Source organism: Gymnoscopelus braueri (assembly GCF_963280865.1).
Source record: "Gymnoscopelus braueri genome assembly, chromosome: 12".
NCBI lineage: Eukaryota > Metazoa > Chordata > Actinopteri > Myctophiformes > Myctophidae > Gymnoscopelus > Gymnoscopelus braueri.
The window spans coordinates 3,631,607-3,657,647 of NC_137614.1; the positions used below are offsets into that span (position 1 = coordinate 3,631,607).

Genomic DNA, 26,041 nt, shown 5'->3' on the forward strand with positions numbered 1-26,041 from the left:
TATAATCAATATCTAGTTCTTTTGTCACTTTGTCACAAAAAAACATGTTGACTGCTTATGTGGAAGGTTTGAGGGTCCCTTCTTATTAACTCATTAAGACCTGAGGCCGATTCTACAAAATGTCTTCTAAATCCTTTTTTTGAAAAAACGTATGTTACTATGTCAGTGGTTCTCAAACTTTTTCATGTCAAGGACCCCCAAAATGATATGTAATTGGCCGCGGACCCCCATCTCAAAATATTTTGTTCCAGGGACCCCCCAGAAGCAAGAATGTGAGTTATAAATGTTCGCTTTTAAATATATATATTCAAAGATTTGCACACATTTTCAAGATTTTTCAAAAATAGCAGATCTACAAGCTCATAGCGCGGCACCGCGCTATGAGCTTGTATTTCTGCTATTTTTGAATAGCCAAAGTGTAAAATAATGCTTTTTAGCTCAAATAAAAAAATGAGACAAATGCGTTCCAGGTCTTAACTCTCTTACTGCCAAGAACGACTTTGGACGAGTTTTGAAAAAAAAAAGTTCAGAACCCAAGATATCATGATCTGAAGATGTGCTGCTCCATTCACTTCTTGGTTAACTTATTACAAGAAAATCGAAAAATCGCTGGCAGTGGGCAAATGGCCGCCCCCCCCAATAGCTGAATGTCAAAACAAAACAATCCATGTATTGTGTAGACTAGACGCTGCCTCCTTGGCAGACTATATATGACAGCGTCTCTGAACTAAAATGCTGTCGTCGACATTCATTCACAAACCACTGGCACCGCTGAAGGGAAATGCCACTGAAAAGTGTTTAGTGCCTAAAGAGATGTAACTTCTCTGTTCAAAATAGGCAACTTTGGTGTAAGAGTCAGCCTCCTGTTGACAACTATGACGAAAAATCTTTTGTCGACTGCCTTTTTTCACTGCCGAAAGCTTAACAAACGACCCCTGGGATCCCCCAGCGGTCCTTGAGGGAGTTCCAAGGGGTCCCCAGATAAATGATAGATATTTAGGAACCAAATTGACCCTTATGGGTCTGTAACTCAGAGAGTGTACAAATGGAACCAAATGGACCCTGACGGGTCCATTTGGTTCCATTTGTACACTCTCAGAGTTAAATCAAAATTGATTTTACAATAAATATTGGGGTCCCAGAGATAGAAATGCCATTAAATGGGGGTCCGTAGCCTAATGCATGTCAAACTGGGGGTCCTTGAAATTAAAATGGTTGAAAATCACGGCTAGAGCCGTAAAAATCTTCTCTTATGGGGGTCCCTGGCATATATTTTCGAATGGGGGTCCGCGGGTTAATAAGTGTCAATTCGGGGGTCCTTGACATGAACATGTTGGAGAACCACTGGACTAAATGTATTGACAATTCCGTCAACAAACTAGATGACAATGTTAGGGAGGGACTGTAGAACTAAGAGTCATTCATTTGATGAAAAAACACACAAAGTTACAATATGGACATAAGAGGTTTCTTCATTGAATGGGTTCTACCAGGAGTCTGTAACTTGACACCTTCCTTTTTCCCCTCTAACACCAAACCTCTTTGCCGAAAATAGCAGATCTACAGGGGTGGCCTGGTGTCTGGTGGGACGGTGAAGGTCAGACCTTCAGTTCTGGCCAGTGGTGTAAAACTAAGTACATGTACTCAATTTCAGTACTTTTACTTCTACTCCACTACATCTCAGAGGCAAATAGTGTACTTTTACTCCACTACAATTATTTGGACATTTTAGTTACTTTGTAGATTTGGATTATTATTACAAAACATACCTTACCCGCTTCAGCCCTATGTACATTTCGGCCATTAGAAAATAGCAGATCTACAAGCTCACAATGTGTCGCGATGCGACGCATTGTGAGCTTGTAGATCTGCTATTTTCAAACGTTTTTTATATTTGAAAACTTGTGAAATGGGACATTCTGCAAAATGAGTACTTTTACTTTTGGTACTTTGAGTACATTTTGATACCAATACTGTGTGTGTGTGTGCGTGTGTGTGCGTGTGTGTGCGTGTCTGTGCGTGTCTGTGCGTGTCTGTGTCTGCGTCTGTGTGTGTGTGTGCGCGCGCGCTCCCATCTAGCATCATCTCTGGGGGGGGCTCAGGTTGGGGTCTAAACCAAAGCCTTGCCAAATGGACCGTGGGCCTGAAGGGAGGATAAGGCTGCCTCTTCTTCCTCCTCCTCTCCATTTGTCCTTCCTCTCTGCTCCTACCTTCCTCATCCTCACTTCTACAACCTCAGCCTGTCTCTCTTCCTCTGCAAAGCTTTCAAAGTGCTGAATTGTTGGGGATAGGCTTATATTAATTAAAAACATATATCGTCTCTGTCGGGTTGAAACCTTGTATGTCCAAAACAGTTCCTTTTTTAAATTATTATTATTTAAAAGCTCACAATGTGTCTCCATGCGTTGTGACCTTGTAGATCTGACATTGACACTTCTTTTTTTGTGCGACACTCTTGTATGATGAAGTAGGGCATTCATTTAAACAAAAAATAAAAAAATAAGAACATGGAGATACAAGGTTTCTGCCTGATAGCAACGCTACGCAACAATGGACTACATGCTTTATGGGGACAATAAAAATATAGAAATGTGGAGCTCCAGATTTGTTAAGACAGGGTTGCGTAAGAGTTTGGAGCGGCAGAAACGCAACATGAACATTCTGTGAACAGCACTGAGCCAAAACACTATTATTTATCGTCTCTGTCGGGTGGAAACCTGATATGTCCAAAACTGTTACTTTTCAGGATTCAAATTCAAAAGCGCCAAAAGTAGCAGATCTACAAGCTCGAAACGCGTTTCGAGCTTGTAGATCTGCTACTTTTGACGCTTTTGTGTGACGCTGTTGTATGATCAAGTAGGGGCGTTAATTTACGAAACAAAACAAAGTTAGAATATGGAGATAGGAGGTTATGTAGTGTACAAACACAAGTGCATGTGTCTCGCCACCAGGCCAGTGCTGTGTGATCAAAAGCCTAATTCCAATTGTTTAGTGTTATTCTAAATTCTTATCCACACCAATCCCCCTCTACACCAAATGTCTTCGCTGAAAAATAGCCGATTTACAGACGCGTTTTTGAGCTTGTCGGTCGGCTATATTCACCAGATGTTAAGGCCGATATACATGTTCTTTCCGATGTCGGAAAAACACGTGATGTTGTGCAAGTACTTGCAGCTGATGGCCGGTGTCGTTGTTCAGCTGATACCAACAATAAGCTACTCCAAACATCCTATTAACTTAATTTAAAAGGCTGTCCATACGACCTACAAAGTTACAGATAAACTCATAACCTCTGATTCATTTGTGACTCATAGATTTATTTTCCTGCTCCACTGTGTATTAGGTAATATTATGTTGTAATGGGGACAACATGGCTGCTTTTTCATTGCATATCATTGCGGTCAGGCACAGACCTTGTATCTCCTCCATGTTTCACTTTGTTATGTATTTTCATAAATTAATACCATATTTCAGAGGTCTTCAACATGGGGTCCTGGACCCCGAGGGGGTCCTCAAGAGTTACGACAGGGGGGCCACCAAATCTTTGTGTGATAGAATATATATATATATATTATTTTTTTTACATTAACCACTTGAACCCTAGCATTCCTATTCCGACCAGAACTTTAGCCAAAACAATAGCAGATCGCGAGGCGTTGTGAGCTTGTAGATCGGCTATTTCCGGCCAAGAGGTTTAGTGGCGAAGGGGAAAAAAAAGAGCAGACTAAGTGCGGAGTGAAAGGTCAAGTTTTTACAGTTCTAATTTATTAAAATTTTCTGGGGCTTTTCTGCCTTTGATAGTATAGTAGAGAATGACAGGAAACGGGGAGAGAGAGACAGGGAGTGACACGCAGCAGAAGGTCGTCGGGAACGGGACGCGAACCCCGCGACGCGCCGTCAGACATCAGAGCCTATGCGGTATGTGCCTGGACCGCTAGGCCAGCGGGCGCCCAGTATTTACGCACGTTGTGAGCTTGTAGATCGGCTATTTTCAAATAGCCTATGCATAAAACAGGGTTAATGTATGTTTTATAATGTATATCTACAAAGTAACTAGTAACTAAGGTTTTCAAAAAATTGTAGTGGAGTAAAGGTATAATATTTGCCTCGGAGATGTAGTGGAGTAGAAGTAGAAGTACTGAAAATTGGAAATACTCCAGTTAAGTAAAAAATCCTGAAAATTGTACTTAAGTACAGTACTTGAGTACATGTACTTAGTTACTTTACACCACTGGCTACAATGGCTCGCTAGCCTCGTCCATTTCTAATTTTAGCGTTTTGAACATTCTAATGCAAACCACCAGACTTATAAAACACTGGATATAAAGATCAAATATCATAAGTGCTTGTGTATCTCGTTGTGAGTATTATTGTAAACAACACAGGCAGAGGCGTTTTACTAGCTCACATTTCGGTCTATCGATTCCGCAATCTTGGGTTTCCTCTCGGGGGGTTGTGGACAAATACATAAATTGACATGAAGATGTTTAAGAACCACTGGTTTAAACAACATTAGGAAACAAGTCCAAATAAGCAACTACACTTTAGAAACAAGCCCAGAGTCGCTTATAATAAGCGGACATGGCAACCAAACAAACAGTTGTGATAGGAAGAAGACACGTCACGCATGCACACTGCAGCGTTTTAAATCACTGGAGCGTCTTCGTGTAAATGCATAATAAGAAGTGACAAAACAACGGCACTTTGTCGTTTTCTGTTCTGATTGTTGCCGTGTAAACGTGGCCTGAGGATTTTACGGTATGTTTGTGTGTGTGTGTGTGTGCGTGCGTGCGGGTTGTGCGCCCCCTCCTTACCTCGTCCCACTCGGAAGTGAACGACGGGCTCTTCTCCAGCCTCTTCTTGCCGCCGGCGCTGCAGTTCGAGACCGACTCGCTGCGGCTGCCCAGCCCGCCGTAGTGGTGCAGCTCCTCCTCGCCACCGGGGGGCGACACCAGCAGGTCCGAGTCCGACTTGGACAGGCTGCGGGCCAGCTTCAGGTCCCCCGGGTAGGGGGGCCTCGTCGTCCTCTCCCCGCCCCCGCCCTTGTTGACGGTGGCATAGATGGCCTTGGGGTCGCAGTCCGTGAGGATGGCGGCCATGCTGGGCCTGCTGCTGGCCGCTGGCGGTACTGCGGCCTGTTTCAGTGGTGGAAAAAAGTGGTGGAAAAGTTGTACTTAAGTAAAAGTATCAATACTGCAATGTAGAGGTAAAAGTAAAAGTCCGGAATTCAACATTTACTTGAGTAAAAGCACAAAAGTATTGGTAACAAAATGTACTTAAAGTAACAAAAGTAAAAATACAAAAATAGCAGATCTACAGGCTCACAACGTGTCGCGATGCAATGTGTTGTGAGCTTGTAGATCGGCTATTTTCAAATAGCCTAGGTATAGAATAGGGCTAAAGTGGTAAAAGTACAACATTTGCCTCTGAGACGTAGTGGAGTAGAAGTAAAAGCAATAGAATTTGGAAATACTCCAGTAAAGTACAAATACCTCAACATTGTACTTAAGTACCGCACTTCAGTAGATGCACTTAGTTACTTTACACCACTGGCCTGTTTGACTTTGGTGGCTCCCTTTGGCTCAGGTGCCGATGACGATGGCACCGTTGGCAGGGGAGGCAGGGGGCCCTGGCTGGACGCTGGCGCTGGCACCGTCGTGGCGCTGACGCTCCCTCCTCCTCCTCCTCCTCCTCCTCCTCCTCCCGCTCCTGGCACTCTGAAGGGCTCCTCGCCTCGACAGTCAAAGACCGGCGAGGATCCGTGCAGCAGGCCCGTAAACGCCTCCGGGACACCTGCCTGGTCCTCCTGGTTCTGGTTCGACGAGGAGTTGTCTGAATGGAGAGAGGAGAGAGAGAGAGAAATGAGGAGGGAGAGTGACACAGAGAGAGAGGGGGAGGGAGTGAGAGAGAGAGAGAGCGAGAGAGAGGGGTGTTTTGCGAGGAGGGCTGTGAGATGAACTGGGACTGAAGGGCAGGACTGTGCAGCGCAGTGGCTAATAAGAACACACCCACGCAAAAGACACGGGGAACAGGACTGTGATTGTTTCACAGAGAGAGAGAGAGAGAGAGAGAGAGAGAGAGAGAGAGAGAGAGAGAGAGAGAGAGAGAGAGAGAGAGAGAGAGAGAGAGAGAGAGAGACTGGAGGGCAGAGAGACAGGCGGAAAGAGCAGGCAGAGAGAGAGCGAGAGAGAGAGAGAGAGAGAGCGTGCGTACAGAGGAGAAAGGCGGACCCTTGGCCGTTTCCAAAACGGACCCCGGTAGAATTCCAGAATTCCAACAGCTTGCAACCATCTGACTGAGTTGTTGCGTATGAGCTCTGTAACGCAGACAGAGCTGCCGCTGCACATGTGCCGCTCCGCTAACGGGTTGCTCTGTGCTCTCTGTATCTCATATCGGTTAATCGTCGGAACGTTATTTTGTGTGAGGGCCAGATTCCTGCCAAGGACACCGGACCCCCCCCCACGTCTCCCCAAGGAAAAGGAGAGGGAGAGAAATGAAACAGGATATGAGGAGACTAAGATATTTACTGGACACACCACACACACACACACACACACACACACACACACACACACACACACAACCGACAAACAATACAAGAAGGGACTACAAAGGGAAGAAAATTATCATTTCGACAGGAGGAAGTTAAACTCACATTCCTTCAGTTCTTCTGCAATGAAAACAATCCTTTACTGAGAGCTGCTGGTGCTGCTGCTGAAACCAATCTGAATCTGGTGGTCCCAGCAGGCCCTGCTCTGTCCGCCCCCCCGTCCCCCCCGTCCCCTAAAGGAATGAGTGGCGAGTGCAGTGCCACCCCCGTCCCCAAGCCCTCTGTCCCCCTGTCACTGTGTCACATCTCCCACAGGGCTCAGAGCAGAGCGGGGAGAACATGTCCCAGCCTTTGTTTTCCTCTCGCTTAAAAACCCAGTGGTGGAAAAAGTACTCCATTTGTTTTTACTTAAGTAAAAGTATCGATACCGCAATGTTGAAATACTCAGTTACAGGTAAAAGTCGGGAATTTTGAATTTACTTGTGTAAAAGTATCAAAAGTATTGGCTTCAAAATGTAGTTCAAATGTACCAAAAGTAGAAAGTACTCATTGTGCAGAATGTCCCATTTCACAAGTTTTCAAATATACAAATCTTTTGAAAATAGCCGATCTACAAGCTCACAATGCGTCACGATGCGACGCATTGTGAGCTTGTAGATCCGCTATTTTCAAATGGCTAATATGTATATAGGGCTGAAGTGGGTAATGTATGTTTTGCAATAATAATCTACAAAGTAACTAGTAACTAAAGCTTTCAAATAATTGCCTCTGAGCCTCTGAGATGTAGTGGAGTAGAAGTACAATATTTGCCTCTGAGATGTAGAGTAGAGTAAAAATACCTCAGCAATTGTACTTAAGTACAGTACTTGAGTAAATGTACTTAGTTACTTTGCACCACCGGCCTTTGTTTTCCTCTCGCTTAAACCCTAGAAACTCCGCTGACCAGGGGGTATATGGTATACTAGGGTAACGCTAGTAATTCCCTCTAAACCAAATCTCGTCACTGAAAACAGCAGATCTACATGGTTTCATGGAAGTGACTAAATGAGTAAATGATAGGATAATTTTGGGGGTGAATTGCCCCTTTAACACCAAAACGCAGACTCACCGATGTGTGCTTGGTTCTGTCGTGGGTTCTCGTCTGAAGGAGAGGGATGTATGCGACACGCTACTTCTTCCAACGTTCCAACAGTATGTCTGTCTGTCTGTTAATTCTACCAACGTTCTAACAGTCTGTCTGTCTGTCTGCCTGCTAATTCTAGCTGCTAATGGTAGCTCCCAGAGACGGAAATTCACATCACTTGATCCATTCTGTAACAGGACACTCCACCACAATCCTGATAATTAGTCTAGAACGGACACATGGGGTGTGTGTGTGTGTGTGTGTGTGTGTGTGTGTGTGTGTGTGTGTGTGTGTGTGTGTGTGTGTGTGTGTGTGTGTGTGTGTGTGTGTGTGTGTGTGTGTGCGCTCGCTGTTGTCCCCCTGCCAGGGTGACCGGGTCAGGGTGTTCGGTGACAGAGAATCTGGGACAGTGATGACATCACGGTGACATCACAGCAGACAACCTGGTGACCTGTTGTCACCAAGAACGTACTTTTTGTCCTTCAAGGAACAGAAGCTTCGACCAGCCAGTATTCAAAAACGAGAGGATGTATGAAAATAGCAGCCTGCGGTGTGTGTGCGTGTGTGTGCGTGTGTGTGTGTGCGCGCGGGCCCTTAGCACTTAACCTAGATATGACGACCATGCAAACAGACAGTAGCGTGGCACATTTATTCTCATGTTTTTATTACTTGGGCTTGTGTTTATTCTTGACCACAATGTTACAAATGCCATTCAGATAGCATGCTATTCAAACAGATGCTAGGTTCATTGTTTACCTGGTATCCTATGGTTTCAATGTAAAGATTATTATTTAGTATATTGTTTAGTTTAGACTGATGCTATAGGTTCTTGGTCTAACTGTGATCCTAGTTTACTGAAGGCACTACACTGTGTACCTTGCTTATTGTAAGTCACTCTGGATAAGAGCGTCTGCTATATGCCTACATCAGGGGTCGGAAAGTAAGTTTGGCCTTACAGTTCGCTGCTGTCCGGCAGAAAACAGCTAACTCCATTTTGACACTTTTGCGTTTTTTTTCCATAAATCAGGGCCATTGAACACCCTTTACGTCTGTGTGTTGGTAAAAAAAATATTGAACCAATGAAAAGCATTAAAAGGCGCTTCTGACAAAACCAGCTAACTCCTTTGGATCCTCAAACTTTCAGCTAAACCAGCTAACTCCACCGGAGTTAGCTGGTTTTGCTGACTCCAGGCTCCACCCCCTTTTGACCTCCAACCGCATTGTGAGCTTGGAGGTCCATTCAGCTGTTCTTATCAATGATGAACAAAACCTCCTAACTCCTAAAGGAGTTAGCTGGTTCCTGCCGGACAGCAGAGATATACAATAATAATAACTATATCGTTATACAAGTTACTACATAAAGATGTGGTATAACAATTGATAGAAAAGCATGTGGACTCAAATGTTACAGGTGCACAGAAATGCTTACGTAATCCTTTTTGTGTAGGTGTCATCCTATAATGTTTCACATAGTAGGATATTTGTTCATCAGCAAGTTTCAAAAGAACATTTTATGTGGAGACAAAGTCATACTCATTTTCAAACAAGAGCTCTTTCATGGTTGAAGGTATCTTAGAACGGAGAGAAACAATGTATCATTTAAGGCATGTGAATGATGAGTTTTTCATCTAAAAGTTGACAGTGAAAACATAACATTCAAAGAATTGAAATAGAACTATGTGTTCATCACACCTGATTTCATCAAGTCAAAGCTATTGCTGTCCATATCCTCCCTGGACTGTCAGTCAGCTATTGTAAATGATTTGCGAAATAATTTGTCTGGCCAGATATTATCGCTGGCGGGCCAGTTCTGGCCCACGGGCCGCCCGTTGCCTACCACTGGCCTACATAGTAAATTGTAATTGTAAATTAATTGTGTGCGTGTGTGTGTGTGTGTGTGTGTGTGTGAGAGTGTGTGGTTAGGGCAGGGGGATTGTTATGCCCCCACACCCTGCCAGTCATGTGATAAGCAGAGGTACTGTAGTCCCCATGCGGTTCCTTATAGTGTGTTTTAAGGGGTAATTTGCAGCAACGTAGTGAATCAAACCAACGCCCTGTTTCCTGTTCCCTCCACCAGCTAAACATTACAATTAGGAAAAATGTGTGTGTGGATGTGTTTCTGTTGTGTGTTGGCCTTTAATGTGTGTGTGTGTGTGTGTGTGTGTGTGTGTGTGTGTGTGTGTGTGTGTGTGTGTGTGTGTGTGTGTGTGTGTGTGTGTGTGTGTGTGTGTGTGTGTGTGTGTGCGCCTGTGTGTGTGTTCCACCCTGTCCTTGGCAGCTGGTAAGCGTCAACGCCCCAGTGAGCCAATCAGATCGTTTTCCGACGATCTCACACTGCGTTCCTCGTTAACCCTCTCAGAGCCAACACATCCAAACACTTAAAGTAACAATAATAATAATAATGATAATAACAATAATAATAAATATAGCTACAAGTAGCAATACGGGGGCCAAGCAAAGCAATATGAAATATGTGTCCGCTACTGGTGAAACCTTCCTCATGTCGCCAGTTGAGAAAGACTAGAAAATAGCAAATTAAATTCGGTTTTTTTTTTGCGTTTTTAGTTTTTTTCATATTAACACAGTTCGAATGTTGAAGGTTTGTATTCTATCAGAAAGTCGTTTTATAGTCATTAAATGGTTACAATTAGATTGTGAACATGCCTCTGTTTGTAAGAGAGTTTCTGTGTGTATTTTGGGGGTTGAACATTCATGTCCAGCATTTGCATAGAGGTTTCGATTGGCCTGACTAGGCATTGTTCTCCAGTTTCACGCACCAGAGTACCGCCCATAAGTAGCAGCGTTTCATTAATGTTGCTACAGTATCCTTGTTTATTCATTCATTTTTACAGTAATGTTACACTGTGCAGAAATCCAAAATAGCCAACCTACAAGCTCACAAGGCGTCGCGTTGTGAGCTTGTAGATCTGCTATTTTCATGAAACCTGTTTTGTGTATGTCGGACTTTGGCGTTAATTTTAGCGTCAGTTTTGATGCTATCTCGGAATGGTTTGCATCATTTTAATCACAAGGCCCGTACCTTTAAAATGGTATATACTGTAGATTGACTATGTAGATGACACACAAACTAGTGTAGACGTGTTTGTTTGTCTGAAAAAATGCAAAGAAAGGCTTGTTTCGCCGCTGCAACCGTGTGTTTCCACAGCACCACCCACACGTCACCAACTAGTGTTGCTATGTATGCTTATTATAAGCGACCTCGTTTTCTGTAAAGTTGCTTGAAAATATTGGTAGCTGCTTTTTATTTGTTGTGAGCCGCTCAGCGTTCGTTTGGAAGTATTCGACTGAAGATGTGGACAAAACAACGTGTAGCTACTAGCTAGGCTTGATAGCCTCGTTAGCTCGTAACTGCAACCTGGTAAAATGCCTTTAATTGAACAATACGGAAGATACGGGTGCTTAGACCCACCCGAAGTGAATTGTAACATCCGTAGCCATGAGGCAAGCACTTTATATTTGAAATCTGAACGTTTATGTAGATGCACAGGGTTGTAAATGGAGAGTGCAAACACCAGGTTGGAGTTAAACCAGGACGCCTGTGACGACAAACTAACAATGCTTAGCTACTAGCCTCGCTACTTGCAATATACAATATGCAACATGCATAATAAGCCATAGAAACAGAATAGACTAGCCTGGTAAACCCTCCCTCCGGAAATCTCATTTCTATTTGATTCCTGGAGTGAGTCTGGCATGAACCGCCTCTCTGCAATATTGGCTGTGTATGCCAAACGGCCGCGCCTATCAGCGTCGTCGCTCATTGTTCTGTGATTGACAGCTTACGTTGGCCAATCAGGTGGCGAGTTCGAGTGAGCCCAAAACACGAACGGCAGCCATCTTTTTCTTGTGCGCTATTTTCTCCGCAATTTTTTTACTTCAAAAAGCTCTCTAACTTCTATTTTGAGGCACGGAATTTACTTATAAGATATCGTTTGGATAGAATTTAGTTGTTTAACTTCATATATGTGGTCAATTAATCATGACAAAGCCTATTTAAAAATAAAAATGTAGAGAACCGGTAGGGGCGGGCAGTGACACCCATGTAACCGAATAAGGCAACCCATTTTGGGCATGGATCGTCTCAAAAGTCCCCTTGCGTCACATTAAGACTGGTGAACTGCTGATTGGCTGAAGGGGAAAAATTATCATTGGCTGAAGGGGTTGTCAGTCAACGGTATTACTCCCGCCCAACTCCAGCACAGCCAATATTGCAGAAAGGCGGATCAGGCCAGACTCACTCCAGGAATCAAATAGAAATGAGATTTCCGGAGGGAGGGTTTACCAGGCTAAGAATAGACTGGACTTGAGAGAAAGAAGCCCAAGCAATTAACAAATGACCATTGTGAACAGCTGAGCAGAGTGCAGAAGGATTGTGGATATCATAATGCATCTCTCTATTATGTTGCTTATAATGCAGATTTCAAACTCCAAAAATGTTATCATGAGAAAAGTTTGCCAATTCTAATTCTAATTAGGTTCATGCATTGTATCACATTCACCATAGCGACACACTGTGGTTAGTCGGCTTCATTCATTCATTAACCTTCGGACCATAGACCGCCACTCTACCCATTAAGCCAGTGGCTCTCAACCAGTGGTCCGGGGACCACCAGTGGTCCTTGGTGGCGTACCAGATCTACAAGCTCGAGCTTGTAGATCTGCTATTTATTTTTTTGAATCTTGAAAATGTGCACATCTTTGAATATATATATATTTTTTAAAGCGAAAATATTTAACTCAAATCTTTGCTTCTGGGGGTCCCTGATACAAAACATTTTCAGATGGAGGTCCACGGCCAAATGTATATCAATTTAGGGGTCCTTGGCATGAAAAAGGTTGAAAACCACTGCATTAAGCTATAGCCACCCTGTTTATGTCTGTTGATGAGCATTTAGTCTTTCATGAACCAAGCCCCTGCTACTCAAGATCAGTGGTTTCCAAACTTTTTAGCTTGAGATCCAAGAGAGAAATGTGATGTCTCCCGGGACCCACTGCATGCTTGGCCCCCTAATAATAATAGTATTAAAAATAGTAATAGTAATAATAATAATAAGGGTAATAATAATAATAATAACAATAATAATAATAATAATTAATTAATTGTTTGTGTTTAAAGAAAACACAAACAATATAAAATAAACTAATAAAATGTGTGGAATCAGGGTCGACGTGGAGAAGCTGCGGACAGGACAGTATTTTTGTGTGGTAGTGGTAGATATCATGGCGAGCGGACCCTACTGTACCTAAATTTAGCCTGCAGTGAGTGCGTGCGTGCGTGCGTGCGTGCGTGATAATGTCTTGTGTTGCTTCACACCGAAGAGAGTATTACATTTAAGTTGACGATTAATTGTCATACACATATTTTTTAGGATAGAACATGTTTGCCTTTTAGGGTTCGTAATAAAAAATTGCAATGGGCAATGTGAGAAATAACTTAAATATTAAAAGTCCGGAATTCAAAGTTTACTTGAGTAAAAGTTCCTCAAAATTGTACAGTACTTGAGTAAATGTACTTCCATACAGCCTACAGTACAAAACATTTGACTGTGCAGCAACAGTGAAGGAACCTGCTAATGTTTTAGACAGCAGCTTTGCTAGCTGGGGGTGACGTCACTAGCGAGGCGCTGGGGAGACATGTGTGTTTAATCTGGCCCCGTGAGCTGAAGGTTTTACCACTGATGTCATGTTCATTTCACACACAGTGTGTTCTATGACACAACACAGCAGAACACATGCACTCTGCACTGCACTGTATGCCGTCTGCAGCAAACGCTTCTCTTCAACGCAACAATTTAACCCATTAACTCTCTCAGTGCCAATGAAATAAAAAAATATGTTCATACTGTGCCAGCAATTTTTTTTGAAGTAAAACAAAATAATAATAATAAGTTAAACAAGAAGTGACTGTAGCATCAAAGCGCCACACAATACGATATTAGCGTCACAATATTAGGTAGCTGTGTTTGATCAAAAACATATTAGATTCTGTCCATGTCGAGACCTAGCAGCAACCGAGCGGTTTTACAGCCGGTGCCGGGCGGGGAATCGAACCAACGACTGTCAGCTTCCCTACATCAACTCCAACCTGCCTCCCCGACTTCTAACAGTGTATGAAGAAAAAAAAAAAGGAAAACTGCTGGGAAATGTCGTAAATCTTGACAAGGAAACAACAAATCTGTTCACATAAAGCAAGCATTTCTGCAGAGAACAGCAAATGCATTATTTGTGACAGATGACCAACGTGGTGCTGACCATGCATGTGCACTCAGCACCCAAGGGTGCTTATCTCAGTGCAGCTAGGTTTATGTTCACCTCCTTTTTTCCCCATTCTTTTTTATCCCACGATTTTTGTAACCCATTTTTTCACCCAGTGCCAATTGCCTAAACTGTAATCCTGGGCGCTACTCTCCCTCTGCCAGCCTGGGGAGAGCCCTGAACTCAGCTCATGCTTCCTTCAATGCATGAGGAGCAAGCAGGCCGCTTCTTATCACCTGACAGGGGAGAGTTTCCCCGGTAGGACGTAGCACGTGGAAGGAACACGTTATTCCAACCAGTTCCTTTCCCCTCCATCAGGTGCACCAGTGTTGCCATGTCTGCTTATTATAAGCAATGTTGGGCTTTTATTTCTGTAAAGCTGCTTGTAAATATTTGTAGTTTGCGGTTTGCAAACATTTTCCTGTCAAGGACCCCCGCAAATTGCATGTATTTGTCTGTGGACTGAAAACATTTTGTGCCAGGGATCCTTGTACCAGATTTGTGTTTTCATAGACCTGGTTGCTTATTTCGGTCACAAAATCTGGCAACACTGGTTTTCACACTTTTGGTGCCAACAACACATTGACTGCCAGAATTATTGCATATTTTTTTAGCCAGTGCCAGAGTTTTTCATTGGAAAAAAAAAAGTACTCAGGAGCCGAAATACAGCATTTTTAAGTTTTAAGTTAACAAGGAGGTGGATAGGAGTCTAGATCTTCAACTAATCATATCTCCTTGGTCTTTGGGTGAAATTGGAAAAAAAAAAAACATTTTTTTTTTTTTTTCACTTCACGTAGATCTACGCGATTGGCACGTGGCGGCTTTAAAGCGGTTCGCGTAGATCTACGTGATTGGCAGTCAATGTGTTAAATACAACGGGCAAGTCAAAATATCAACGCACCTGTACCAGTGTTGCCAGACTGTGCGAGAGAAACAAGCAAACTGGAAAACAAGCCCACAATAAGTGACTAGTGCAGGTCAGTCAAACTTTATTGTTTAAGGTTTTTAGAGCAGTGGTTCTCAAACACATGTCAAGAACCCTAAAATGGTATTGTGTATTTGGCCACAGACTCCCCATCTGCAAATATTTTATGCCAGTGACCCCCATACAAGATGTGTGTTGTAATTTACATTTAAAAAACATTTGTTTATTTTTTTCAAGTAGCCCAAACAATATCTTTAACCCATTAAAACAGGGAAATCAACCGTGTCATTTTAGATTTTAGAGTTTGTGTCACGATTTTTGAAGAACATTTCATTTCACATCTTTGAATATATACATTTGGGGGGTCCTTGACATGTAAAAGTTTGAGCACCTACTGATATAGCAACATAAGTTGTTTCAGAAAACTGTTGGGATTTAGAAGACATTTGTAGAATCGGCCTCAGGTCTTAACTGATTCACTGCCAATCACGTAGATCTACGCGAACCTATTTAAAGCCGCCACGTGCCAATCGCGTAGATCTACGTGAAGTGGAAAAAAAGCTTTTTTCCAATTTGACCCAAAGACCAAGGAGATATGATTAGTCAAAGATCTAGACTCCTATCCACTTCCTTGTTAACTTAAAACTTAAAAATTCTGTATTTCGGCTCCTGAGTACTTTTTTTTTTTCAATGAAAAACTCTGGCACTGGCAAAAAAAATATGAAAATACCTCTGGCAGTTAATGGGTTAATGGGTAAAAAAAACTAAAGCTTAAGTTAAAATACAAGCAAAAGTCAAAAGGATCACACACTGCTGGCACTTCCAGCAGCATGAAAACAACCCCGTCCAAAATTGTTTCTAACCAAATGACTTTCTCTACGTCTCCTTGCCAAGGAACGTCAGTCAGTCAGCCTTCACTGAAGCATGCTAATCCCGGTGCCAGGAATGCCAGTCACTCTGGTCCCATGGCAGAGAGCTGATCCGTGCCAGCCAACCTCACTCTGAAAAACCCAAACGCAGACCTCAGCCTGCAGCCAACCTCAGTCTGAAAATGTCTATGTAGTTTTACCAATAGAGACATGAATAAAAGTCACATTTTAGTCATCTGAAATGTTTTAGATTAAGTCTACTTCAAGGACGCAGAGGGCATTTTAGAGCCGATGGGGACGTTCTGTGCATGTGTGCAAGAATTTGCGTTTTTTACCGGGTTTGTTACATTTTTGGGTGTTTTTATTACATTAATTCGGTTAATTCGGTACAAAAAAATTACTCCATGAAGTGTAGATGTCGGAGGTTTCTTCTTTTTCTTTTTTCTTCATCCCAAAAGTGGGGGGGATATCCCTCCCCCCAATGGAACTGAGTATGTCTATCCCCGCCCCCACCCCCCCTCTGCGTCCCTGGTCTAGTTTTAGTTCACTAAATATCATAATTCTGCTATTATGCCACCAAAATATGGAGTGCCCTACCACCAGCCAGCCATCAAAAAGTGTGACTCCTCCTTCAAAACCGCCATACAAGAGCACCTGTCTGCAATTTGCAACACGTCTTCTAGCTTGTCAAATTAAATTACCACCCACATTTTTTTGCAGGGCTTTTTGTGTTATCCTTTTAGCATCATTGTATAAATGTACCTCTGTACCTTTTGCAAACTGTTAATGAAGTATTCAATCAATCAATCAAACACCACCCTGCCTTTAAGTGGTTTAAAGTGCTGACATGAAGCAGTATAAATAAAGCTGCACTGACCTCCAGGGGGTCGGGGGGGTCCTCCTAGGCGTGCGGCAGCCGGGGGTCCTCCGGGCGGCTGCAGGGTGTCCTTCGTCTTGCCCGCTGGTCTGAGGTCGTTGGGTTTGCAACGCTGCTATGCAAACGTTAGAGCGCAACATTCACAGCTGTCAATCACAGAGCCAACCCTCCTGACTGACTGACAGCCAATCACATTAGAGAGTCTCTGCCCAGTCCGCCCTATTAGTCAATGTGATTATCTAATATACGGTGGGTTCTGAACCTGTGGGGCCGGGGACCACTAGTGGGCCGCCAGGGGTATTGCAAGTGGGCCCCCCAAATAATTGGCAAAACACTGTCAGATTTGTTAATGATAATAAGGCATTTATAATAATAATAATAATAACAATAATGACAAAAAATGCCATGGCATTTTTTCTTTAAAACCATACTATCCCTTTAACATGTATTCATGAAATATCCGAGATCATTGGGGTTTTCTGGAAGAAACATATTCTATCTCTAGTTTGACCACTTCAAATACTCTTTCATCTTAAAATAACTAATAACCTAAAATAGGCTAAAATATGCTTTCATCTTAACTAATTGAGTGCCATTCACGTGTTTTACCGCTATGGTGCAACGTGCCAATCACGTGTTTCACATGTTTTTGAACATTTGCAGCTCCATCCACGCCTTGTTTAACTTATAACTGAAAAAGGCTGTATCTCGCTTCCTAAGCAAATTTTTTTTACTTTGAAAAAAAAGGGGGGGGAAATCGCACTGGCCAGAAATAGCCAGAAATAATTCTGGCACTCAATGAGTTAAAATAACTAATAACCTTTTTTCTGTGAGTGACACATAAAAGTCATGCTGACTTCTATGGCAGTGGTTCCCAAACGTTTTTGTGCCAAGGACCTCCAAATTGATACACATTTGTCCGCGAACCCCCATCTGAAAATGTTTTCTCAGGGATCCCTCGAAGAAAACATTTGGGTTTAAAAAAATGCCAAATGTTCAAAAATAGCAGATGTTCAAGCTCGCACCGCGGCACGAAGTGACGCGCTGTGAGCTTGTAGATCTGCAATTTTTGAACAGCCAACTTATACATGATTATACATGATATAATGATTGTGATGCTACATAAACTACTTTATGTAGCATAAAGTAGTTTATGCTACTGGGTTTATGCTAGTTTTAGTTCACTTGCATACCTGAGGTAGGACGCTGTTGGAAGACTGGACTGTGGAGTTCTCATCTAGGGAGAGACAAAACACACAGGGACAGATTTAACACATTGACTGTCAAGGACGCAAATATTGCGTCCATAAAACAAAATAAAACATATTTTTTAGCGATTACGCTAGAGGGCGCTCTTCACCAGCCTATGAATGATACCTTGACATCCAGAGAAAGATAGAACCCGGAAATGATGTCATCCATTTAGAAAAACACATTTAGCTCGGATTTCTTCTCCCAGACTGCGTTTTTTGGTGAAAACAAGCCATATTCAACTCAATCTGGGAACCCATCGTCAAATAAAAAGGAAAAACAGCGCCCTCTGCTGTTTTTCACTCATTCATTTGGCTCTGGGAGAGGCTATACGGTGGACCCGTGCGCAGGGAAACTGGGGTTTTGGTCTGCCTTCAGCCTTTCACTTCCGGTGGTGCGACTATGTTTTCATTCCCACTAACAATATTTCTGCACGGAACACTAACACCACTTCTCCCAAAGAACATGGATCGTTTTGGCCCACTTGTTTCTATGATGAAAGAGCAATTTAAAATGTTACTAACTTTCCGTGGTCTTGTCGGCTTCGAGGACGCTATTGTTAAATGAGTTTCGGTTTGTTTCTAGTAGGGAAGGAACAGCACACACGTAAATCCCGCCCACTACATTTGATTGGGTAAAGCTCCCAATCGCCTGCTTCCTGATCTGATAGCACGCCCACTTGTAACCAATGCGCACGGGTTGTCAACACGGCTACCGACAGATTCAAGCGCAGCAATGGATCTGTTCTTGAGAGATTATATTCAACTAGATAACAGAACGGACGATCGCGTTTACAATGTTTTTGTTTCGGTGGAAAGAAGAGAGACTCGTCTCCCAACGGAGACATCCGGGTTGAGAAAAAAGATCTGTGGATCGTCAAAAAGACTCAAAATAAGGTAAAACCGCTGGCAGTGACGGATATAATGAATTAATGAATACCTGCCAATGAATGTGTTACCCACATGAACCGTACCGTCCCTATTCAGGGGGCAAAACATTCCGCGCAAACAGCCGATCGACAAGCTCACAAAGGAGACACAAAGGAGACTCTTTGTGTCTTCTACCGGAACCGCTGCCGGTCATCAAATTATTGGCTTAGGAATGCCACAAAAACAAAAAAATATCCATGAATTCAAGTCTCCATGAGGTGACTAATTGATAGGAAAAAAATGAGGGTGAACTATCCCTTTAAGTGGTTAATGACCACATCCTCGGTCAATTAATCAGACAGTGTTATGATGGTCAGGACAGACATTATGCTAAGCTAATGGGAACGTTATACATTATACATGATGATATGTCAGACTTTAGATTAATACTCATGTCCTTTTTTCATGTTCATTAAACATTAATGATCGGACCTGCCAACGAAGAACAAAGCCAGTTAAAGCTACCCTCTGTTATCTTTTACGTCCTCTCCCGACAGAGAGCTTGCAACTGTATGTATACCACCCGGGATTCGAACCGGGTGGTAAAAAAAAAACACACTCACAGCCACAATACTACAGGGAGCGACAACAATGATCTGGTAACTCCTATAGAACAAACATGTGTAAATTATCTTTCTACTGCACTGCCACCAGACCCCATCCCTTAAACACATGTGGATCACTGGAATCCTTTAAAACAGGCCTGGGAAAATCCATCTTTCAGGAGGCCACTAGGGGGAGATAAACTCACCTCTCCCATAGAAATGTGAAGGCATTCACTGCCTAAATGTTTTACATATCATTTTGGGTGGTCCTTGACATGGACAAATGGGAGCACCACTGATATAGCACCATAGTGTTAGGATTTAGAAACCATTTTCAGATACAGTATGTATTTGGCTGCCAAAACATTGCAAATCTACAAGCTCAATCTGAGCTTGTAGAACTGGTATTTTTGAATAGCCGAATAAATCTTAAAATGACACAGATGTGGATTGAATGGGTCAACGTTCTGGATTGAGCCGCTTTAAGGCCTTGGACGTCTCTATTTTTAACGCTCATCCTCCATAGCGTCTATAAAAGCGGGAGGAATGCTTACATCAGTGATTAACCCCCAACCCTTCAGCCAGGCATCATTTCTACAGCTTAACATCAACAGTCAGGGATCTAATGGTCGGATAATTTAATCCGCTCTAATCCAATAGCACGCGGTGTCATTCACCCACCATGGTTAAGGACCCAATAGCATACAGTGTCATCTGGTTAACCCTCGTAGGGTCCTCGGGTCCTTTTAACCCGGTTTAACATTTTCAACATGAATTAAAAGTATGTAAAAAAAATATTTCTCTATGAAACTTCTTCTATTTGCCTTATTTACTGTACTAAACATGTGATATGAAAATGAAAATTTTCATTTTCATGAAAATGAAACTTTTCACCCAGGGCCTTCGGGTCAAAGTGACCCGAAGGCCCTGGGTGTGACTAAAACACGAAGACCCTACGAGGGTTGGGATAGTTCACCCCCAAAATGACTTTTTTCCTATCTATTAGTCACCCCATGGAGACTTGAATTCATGGATATTTTTATGTGTTTGTCTCATTCTTAAGCCAATAATTATATGACCGGCAGCGGTTCCGGTAGGAGACACAAAGAGTCTCCTTTGTGTCTCCTAGCGGAACCGCTGCCTACCGGCCCGGTGGTCATCAAATTATTGGCTTAGGAATGCGACAAAAACAACAACAAAAACGATCGTTTTGTGGGTAAACTATCCCTTTAACACATTCCATGCCAGAGTTTAATCTCATAATGTACTCACCAGTGCCAGCGTTTTATTGTTTTTTTTTTGTTTTTTTCATGTCGCCACAGACCTCGCTAAATAAGTTAAAAGTGCGCATTCATTTGGTTCTAAACACACAGCGGATCTGTGAGAAACGGCCAGCGAAAACAATTTTCAAATGCGAGCCGCCATCTTGAAGATACAGCCGATCAACGCTAAACAGTGATCAGCGAGGAGAAAAACAACAACCGAGAAAATCGAGTTTTAAAGGAACCGGAACCCGAATAATTCCGTTTCCGACCGGAAACCGGAAACGGAAATGGATCAAAAAAAATCAGAACCAAGAGATCATGTGATCCAAAGATGTACTGCTCCATTCACTTCCTGGTTAACGTCTTTGAGAAATCGCCTGTATCTCGTCTCCTGTGTTTTACTATGTATTTTTGGTGAGACATGCTGTTTTCAACGGCCTATAACGGGTTAAGCAAATTTTAATATTAAGGATGCAGTCCATTCCCTAGCAGTGAGTTGAGGTAAAGTGTTGTACGTCACATGATACCTTTGTGGTTCTTGGACTCGTGGCCGGATGATGACGATGATGAAGGTACTTTGGTCTGGGTGTGGGCCGAGAGCAGCAACTCATACGTGTGATCTTCCTCCTCCTCTTCCTCACCGGGCTCCCCTCGCTCGTCAATGCTGCAGTTAGTATACACAGCCTGGAGAGGAGAGGAGAGGAGAGAAAGAAGGGAGTAGAAAAAGGAAAGAGGTTGAATGAGTCATCTTGGCTGAATGTCACAACACCACTGCACCCTCTAATGGTAGGATCTGGTAGTGCATCAGGTGTATACTTAGTCGACTTTGATCAGACACTGTGGTATGATGATGCAATCACATATGAGCACCCTGACTGTTTGACCATGAATGGAACAGAGCCTTCATTATAGTATCATTTGCAACTCTCTCTCTCTCTCTCTCTCTCTCTACTCCACACCGCACCCATAAATGACATCATGAACCATCGTGACCTCTCACCTCTGAGCTGAGCTCTTCATCGGGACCGGTACCAGGATGGGAGGGGGCGTGGCCCCCCAGGCGCTCTCTCTGTGAATACAGGAAATAGAGGATTATTATCATGTTTATTTAACCCATTAAGACCTGAGGCCCATTCTACAAAAAGTCTTCTGAATCCTAGCAGTTTTTTGAAAAAAAATAAATATATATATATATGTTGCTAATATCAGTGGTTCTTCATCAGTGATTTTTCATGTCAAGGACCCCCAAAAATGATATGTATTTGGGCGCGGACCCCCAACTCAAAATATTTAGTTCCAGGGACCCCCCCAGAAGCACGGATTTGTTACAAATATTAGCTCTAAAATATATATATTTATTCAAAGATTTGCACACATTTTCAAGATTTTTCTAAAATAGCAGATCTACAAGCTCATAGCGCGGCACTCGGTGCCGCGCTATGAGCTTGTAGATCTGCTATTTTTGAATAGCCAAATAAATCTTAAAATAACACAGATGCGTTCCCGGTCTTAATAATGGGTTAATTCATAAAAGTTACACAATTAACTCTGTGTCTACCACAAGAAATTTTCACGGTCACTGGAACCTTTCCGCTATTGGCTGTTATGAGGAAATATACAGTGCTTAAGTGGTTAAAAATTGTTCAAAATCCAAATCCCTGAAGGACAGATGTGCAGCGGTGAGTTCGAACCCCTCGACTCTGCGGCTGTTGGCACTGCTGGGCAGGTCCTTTACCCCTGTGCCAGCCAAGCACCCACACCTTTTTTTGAAAAAATTTTACCATTTTTTTGCATTCGTTTTGGAAAAGATTTTGCCAACGACTACCAGTGGTGGGAAAAGTACTCAAATGTTTTACTTAAGAAAAAGTATCAATACTGCAATATACTGTAGAAGCACTCTGTTACAAGTAAAAGTCTGAAATTCAAAATGTACTTGAGTAAAAGGACAAAAGTATTTGTATCAAAATGTATTTAAAGTACCAAACGTTAAAGTACTAAAATGTTTGAAAATAGCCGATCTACAAGCTTGTAGATCGGCTATTTTCAAATAGCCTAGGTATAAAATAGGGCTAAAGTGGTTAATGTATGTTTTATCATGTAATAATGTATATCCGAAAAGTAACTAGTAACTAAAGTTTTCAAATAATTGTAGTGGAGTAAAAAGTACAATAGTTGCCTCTGAGATGTAGTGGAGTAGAAGTAAAAGTACAGAAATACCTAAACATTTTACTTAAGTACAGTACTTGAGAAAATGTACTGTGTTACTTTACGCCACTGATGACATGCCCAAAACAGGGAAACCAGGGTGAACATGGTTAAATCCTGCTCAGTGGAGGAGAGGAGAAACAAAGGCCACCATCGCCCTCTAGTGGGTTCTGACAGAATGAAAACCATGAAAACTGAATTTCCCCCGCGGGAGCCAAGTAGGTCTCATTCATTATACGTCTTTAAAATAAAGCACTGACCCTCCCGGCTTCGCTGTCTGGTCGGCCGCTGTCCCGGTCAGAGGACTTCCCGCTGGCCAGACTGTCCAGAGACTGGCAGGACGTGGCCTCAAACAGGGCCTCGTAGGGGCTCTCCTCCTCGGGGCCCGGGGCCAGTCCGGAGATCAGCTCACTGACCCTCTCCATGTCACCTACACACACACACACACAGAGAACAGAAGCTCTATTTAAAGGGATAGTTCACCCAAAACATGACTTTTCTTTCTGTTGATTAGTCATTTGTTTTTTGTTTTTGTCGCATTCCTAAGTCAATAATTTGATGACCAGCGGACTGGTAGGCAGCGGTTCCAGTAGGATAGATAAAGGAGACTCTTTGTGTCTCCTACCGGAACCGCTGCCGGTCATTAAATCATTGGCTTAGGAATGAGACAAAATCAAAAAACATATCCATGAATTCAAGTCTCAAGTAATCTATAGAAAAAAAGTAATTTTGCGGGTGAACTATCCCTTTAACGTTAGACCCTCGTTTGGAGGTGGTCTCCCTTGCTCTTCTATTGATACATTTAATAATAAGACACTGGTAACTGTCTTGTTTATGTGGGAACCATGGATTTTCACAACTACACAGATATATAACGACACGCAACTGAAATCAAACAACAGTATCAATGTACTGTACACACTGCATTGTATGTACAACATGCTCTGTCCTGAATGACTACTGCAGTGGCTCTCAAACTTTTTTCTTGTCAAGGACCCCCCCCCCATGTCGAAATATTTTGTTCCAGGGACCACCCCAGAAGCAAAGATTTGAGTTACAAACACTTGCAAAAAAAAAATCACGATTTTTTTAAAATAGCAGATCTACAAGCTCATAGCGCGGCACTCGGTGCCGCGCTATGAGCTTGTATATCTGCTATTTTTGAATAGCCAAAGTATAAAAGGCTAAAGTGGTTAAAATTACTGTGACGCTATATTAATATATTAACACATTTAGCTGGGGACCCCCTGGAACACCCGCAAGGACCCCTGGGGGTCCCCGAAGCCCACTTTGAGAACCAACAGACTACTGGGCTATTAGCTACAGTCTAACTCTCACCGCTTGCGGTCATGTGGTATATATTTGTTGTACATTTTATGGTATTACAGCCTGTTGTCGGGTGGTAAATGTTTTTACCTTTTTTCCGTGGGCTGGGACTCTCCTGGGGTGGGGGGAGGGGTGGAGGGGGGAGGTCCATGTCAGGAGGCTTTCCTGTCATGTGACACGCACGCAGGCACACACACGCACACACACACACACACACCCAAGATAAGCCAAACACCAGATCATATCTCAACTCTTGAAATGCAGATAACAGTTATCGCTACTCTCAAGTGTTGTGTGTGTGTGTGTGTGTGTGGGTGTGGGTGTGTGTGTGTGGGTGTGTGTGTGGCCGTACTTGTGCGGGCCAAATGCCTCCACAAGTATAGTGCAATTTGACAAATAGACATTGAGAGTAACATTTTCTCACAAGCAATTTTCTCACAAGCTCACAACGCGTCGGGCTGTGACGTGTTGTGAGCTTATAGATCTGCTATTTTCAGCATGCAACCAAGTGTAAAATCAGCCATTGCGACGCCATCAAGGCACCGCCAAAATACATTTTAGTCAACTAAATGAACTGTAGATTTAGTCGACTATAATCTTATATTTAGTCGACTAAAACTAGACTAAAACTAAAACATTTCAGATGACTAAAATATGACTGAAACTAAATGGAATTTGATTCAATAGACTATGACTAAAACTGAATCAATTTTTTTTGTCAAAATCAACACTATTGTGTGTGTGTGTGTGTGTGTGTGTGTGTGTGTGTGTGTGTGTGTGTGTGTGTGTGTGTGTGTGTGTGTGTGTGTGTGTGTGTGTGTGTGTGTGTGTGTGTGGGGAGAAGGGGGGTGGGGGGGGGGGTGTACCTTGGATCAGATCAGCTATCTGCCTGCTCTTTTGGGAGGGCATGTCTTTGACAGTGTCCAGCGCTGTCAGCCCTTTGTAATCCGACATGTTCACGTCCACACCTAGTGGAGAAAGAGAGAACAGCATGCATGTGATGATGATGGTGATGATGATGATGGCAACAACAACTCAACCTCATCTCAACCTTTTGTTTATTCATTTCAAGGACCGCCCAGTTTGATATGCATTAGGGCCACGGACCCCCATTCGATACTTTTAAATCTCTGGGAAACCCCAATTCCTCTGTGTTCATTACATGTCTGTCTGTAGCCTTAAAGTCACAACTGCTGCAGCAACTGAACATTTGTTCAAAGATTGTTGGAAAACCACTTCAGAGGCTCTATACTGTACATCTACGTATAATAACAGTATGCAAAGGTTGGCAAGGACTATCACTTCAAACACTAGCCATGTTTTGTATGGAGAATATAGGTTGCTGCCTTCAGGAAGGAGATACGGTGTTCCAACACACAATAAGGTCAAACTGAAGAGGTCCTTTGTCCATCAGACGACATTGAGGCTTAATCAGGAGTTTAGGCCAGGGGTAGGCTGAGTGGTGGACATTGCTCTTGTCTTTATGTATGTATTTTTGTTTTTGTGTCATGTCAAATGTGTGTACTGTTTATGTGTTGCATTGTGTGAACTGACAATAAAGTATTATCGAATCGGATTAACTCTGAGTGTAACAGACCCTTAACTCATTCACTGCCAAGGACGACTTTTTGTGTTTTTTGGTGTTTCCACTGGATGGCGCTCTTTTTTTGGCTGTCCCCGGACCAGTGGCGAAGCCAGGATTTACGTTTTGGGGCGTGCAACATTTTGGAGAAAACGTTTTCTCCTCCTAGACAGTTGGCATTCTTAGTCCCCCGAGTGCAGCTGTAGGGGGAGACGTCCCTGAACGCTGAGCCCACCACCCTGAGATGTTCTGGGCCACACATCAGTGAAGGATGACTCCCAGCTGAAGACCCTGCAAGCTGGTTCTCGTAATGCTCGG

The 26,041-nt window shown here is 42.9% G+C and overlaps 1 protein-coding gene across 9 annotated transcripts in view; it reads right to left on the bottom strand.

The window, feature by feature from the left end:
• Window positions 1–26,041, bottom strand: part of LOC308097163 (ankyrin repeat and SAM domain-containing protein 1A) — a gene marked incomplete at its 3' end in the record, with an annotated part of 160,995 nt that overhangs the window by 63,891 nt on the left and 71,063 nt on the right. For 8 of the 9 annotated variants that reach the window (XM_080444791.1, XM_080444788.1, XM_080444793.1 and 5 more), the window contains 9 exons: window positions 25,008–25,109; window positions 24,232–24,306; window positions 23,076–23,245; window positions 21,611–21,679; window positions 21,138–21,294; window positions 17,814–17,857; window positions 16,621–16,735; window positions 5,555–5,832; window positions 4,815–5,135 (listed from right to left, as the gene is read on the bottom strand). In XM_080444791.1, the coding sequence (XP_080300917.1) occupies window positions 4,815–5,135; window positions 5,555–5,832; window positions 16,621–16,735; window positions 17,814–17,857; window positions 21,138–21,294; window positions 21,611–21,679; window positions 23,076–23,245; window positions 24,232–24,306; window positions 25,008–25,109 (1,331 nt within the window). The remainder of the gene's footprint in view (window positions 1–4,814; window positions 5,136–5,554; window positions 5,833–16,620; window positions 16,736–17,813; window positions 17,858–21,137; window positions 21,295–21,610; window positions 21,680–23,075; window positions 23,246–24,231; window positions 24,307–25,007; window positions 25,110–26,041) is intronic. The other variant, XM_080444790.1, reaches the window with a different exon arrangement.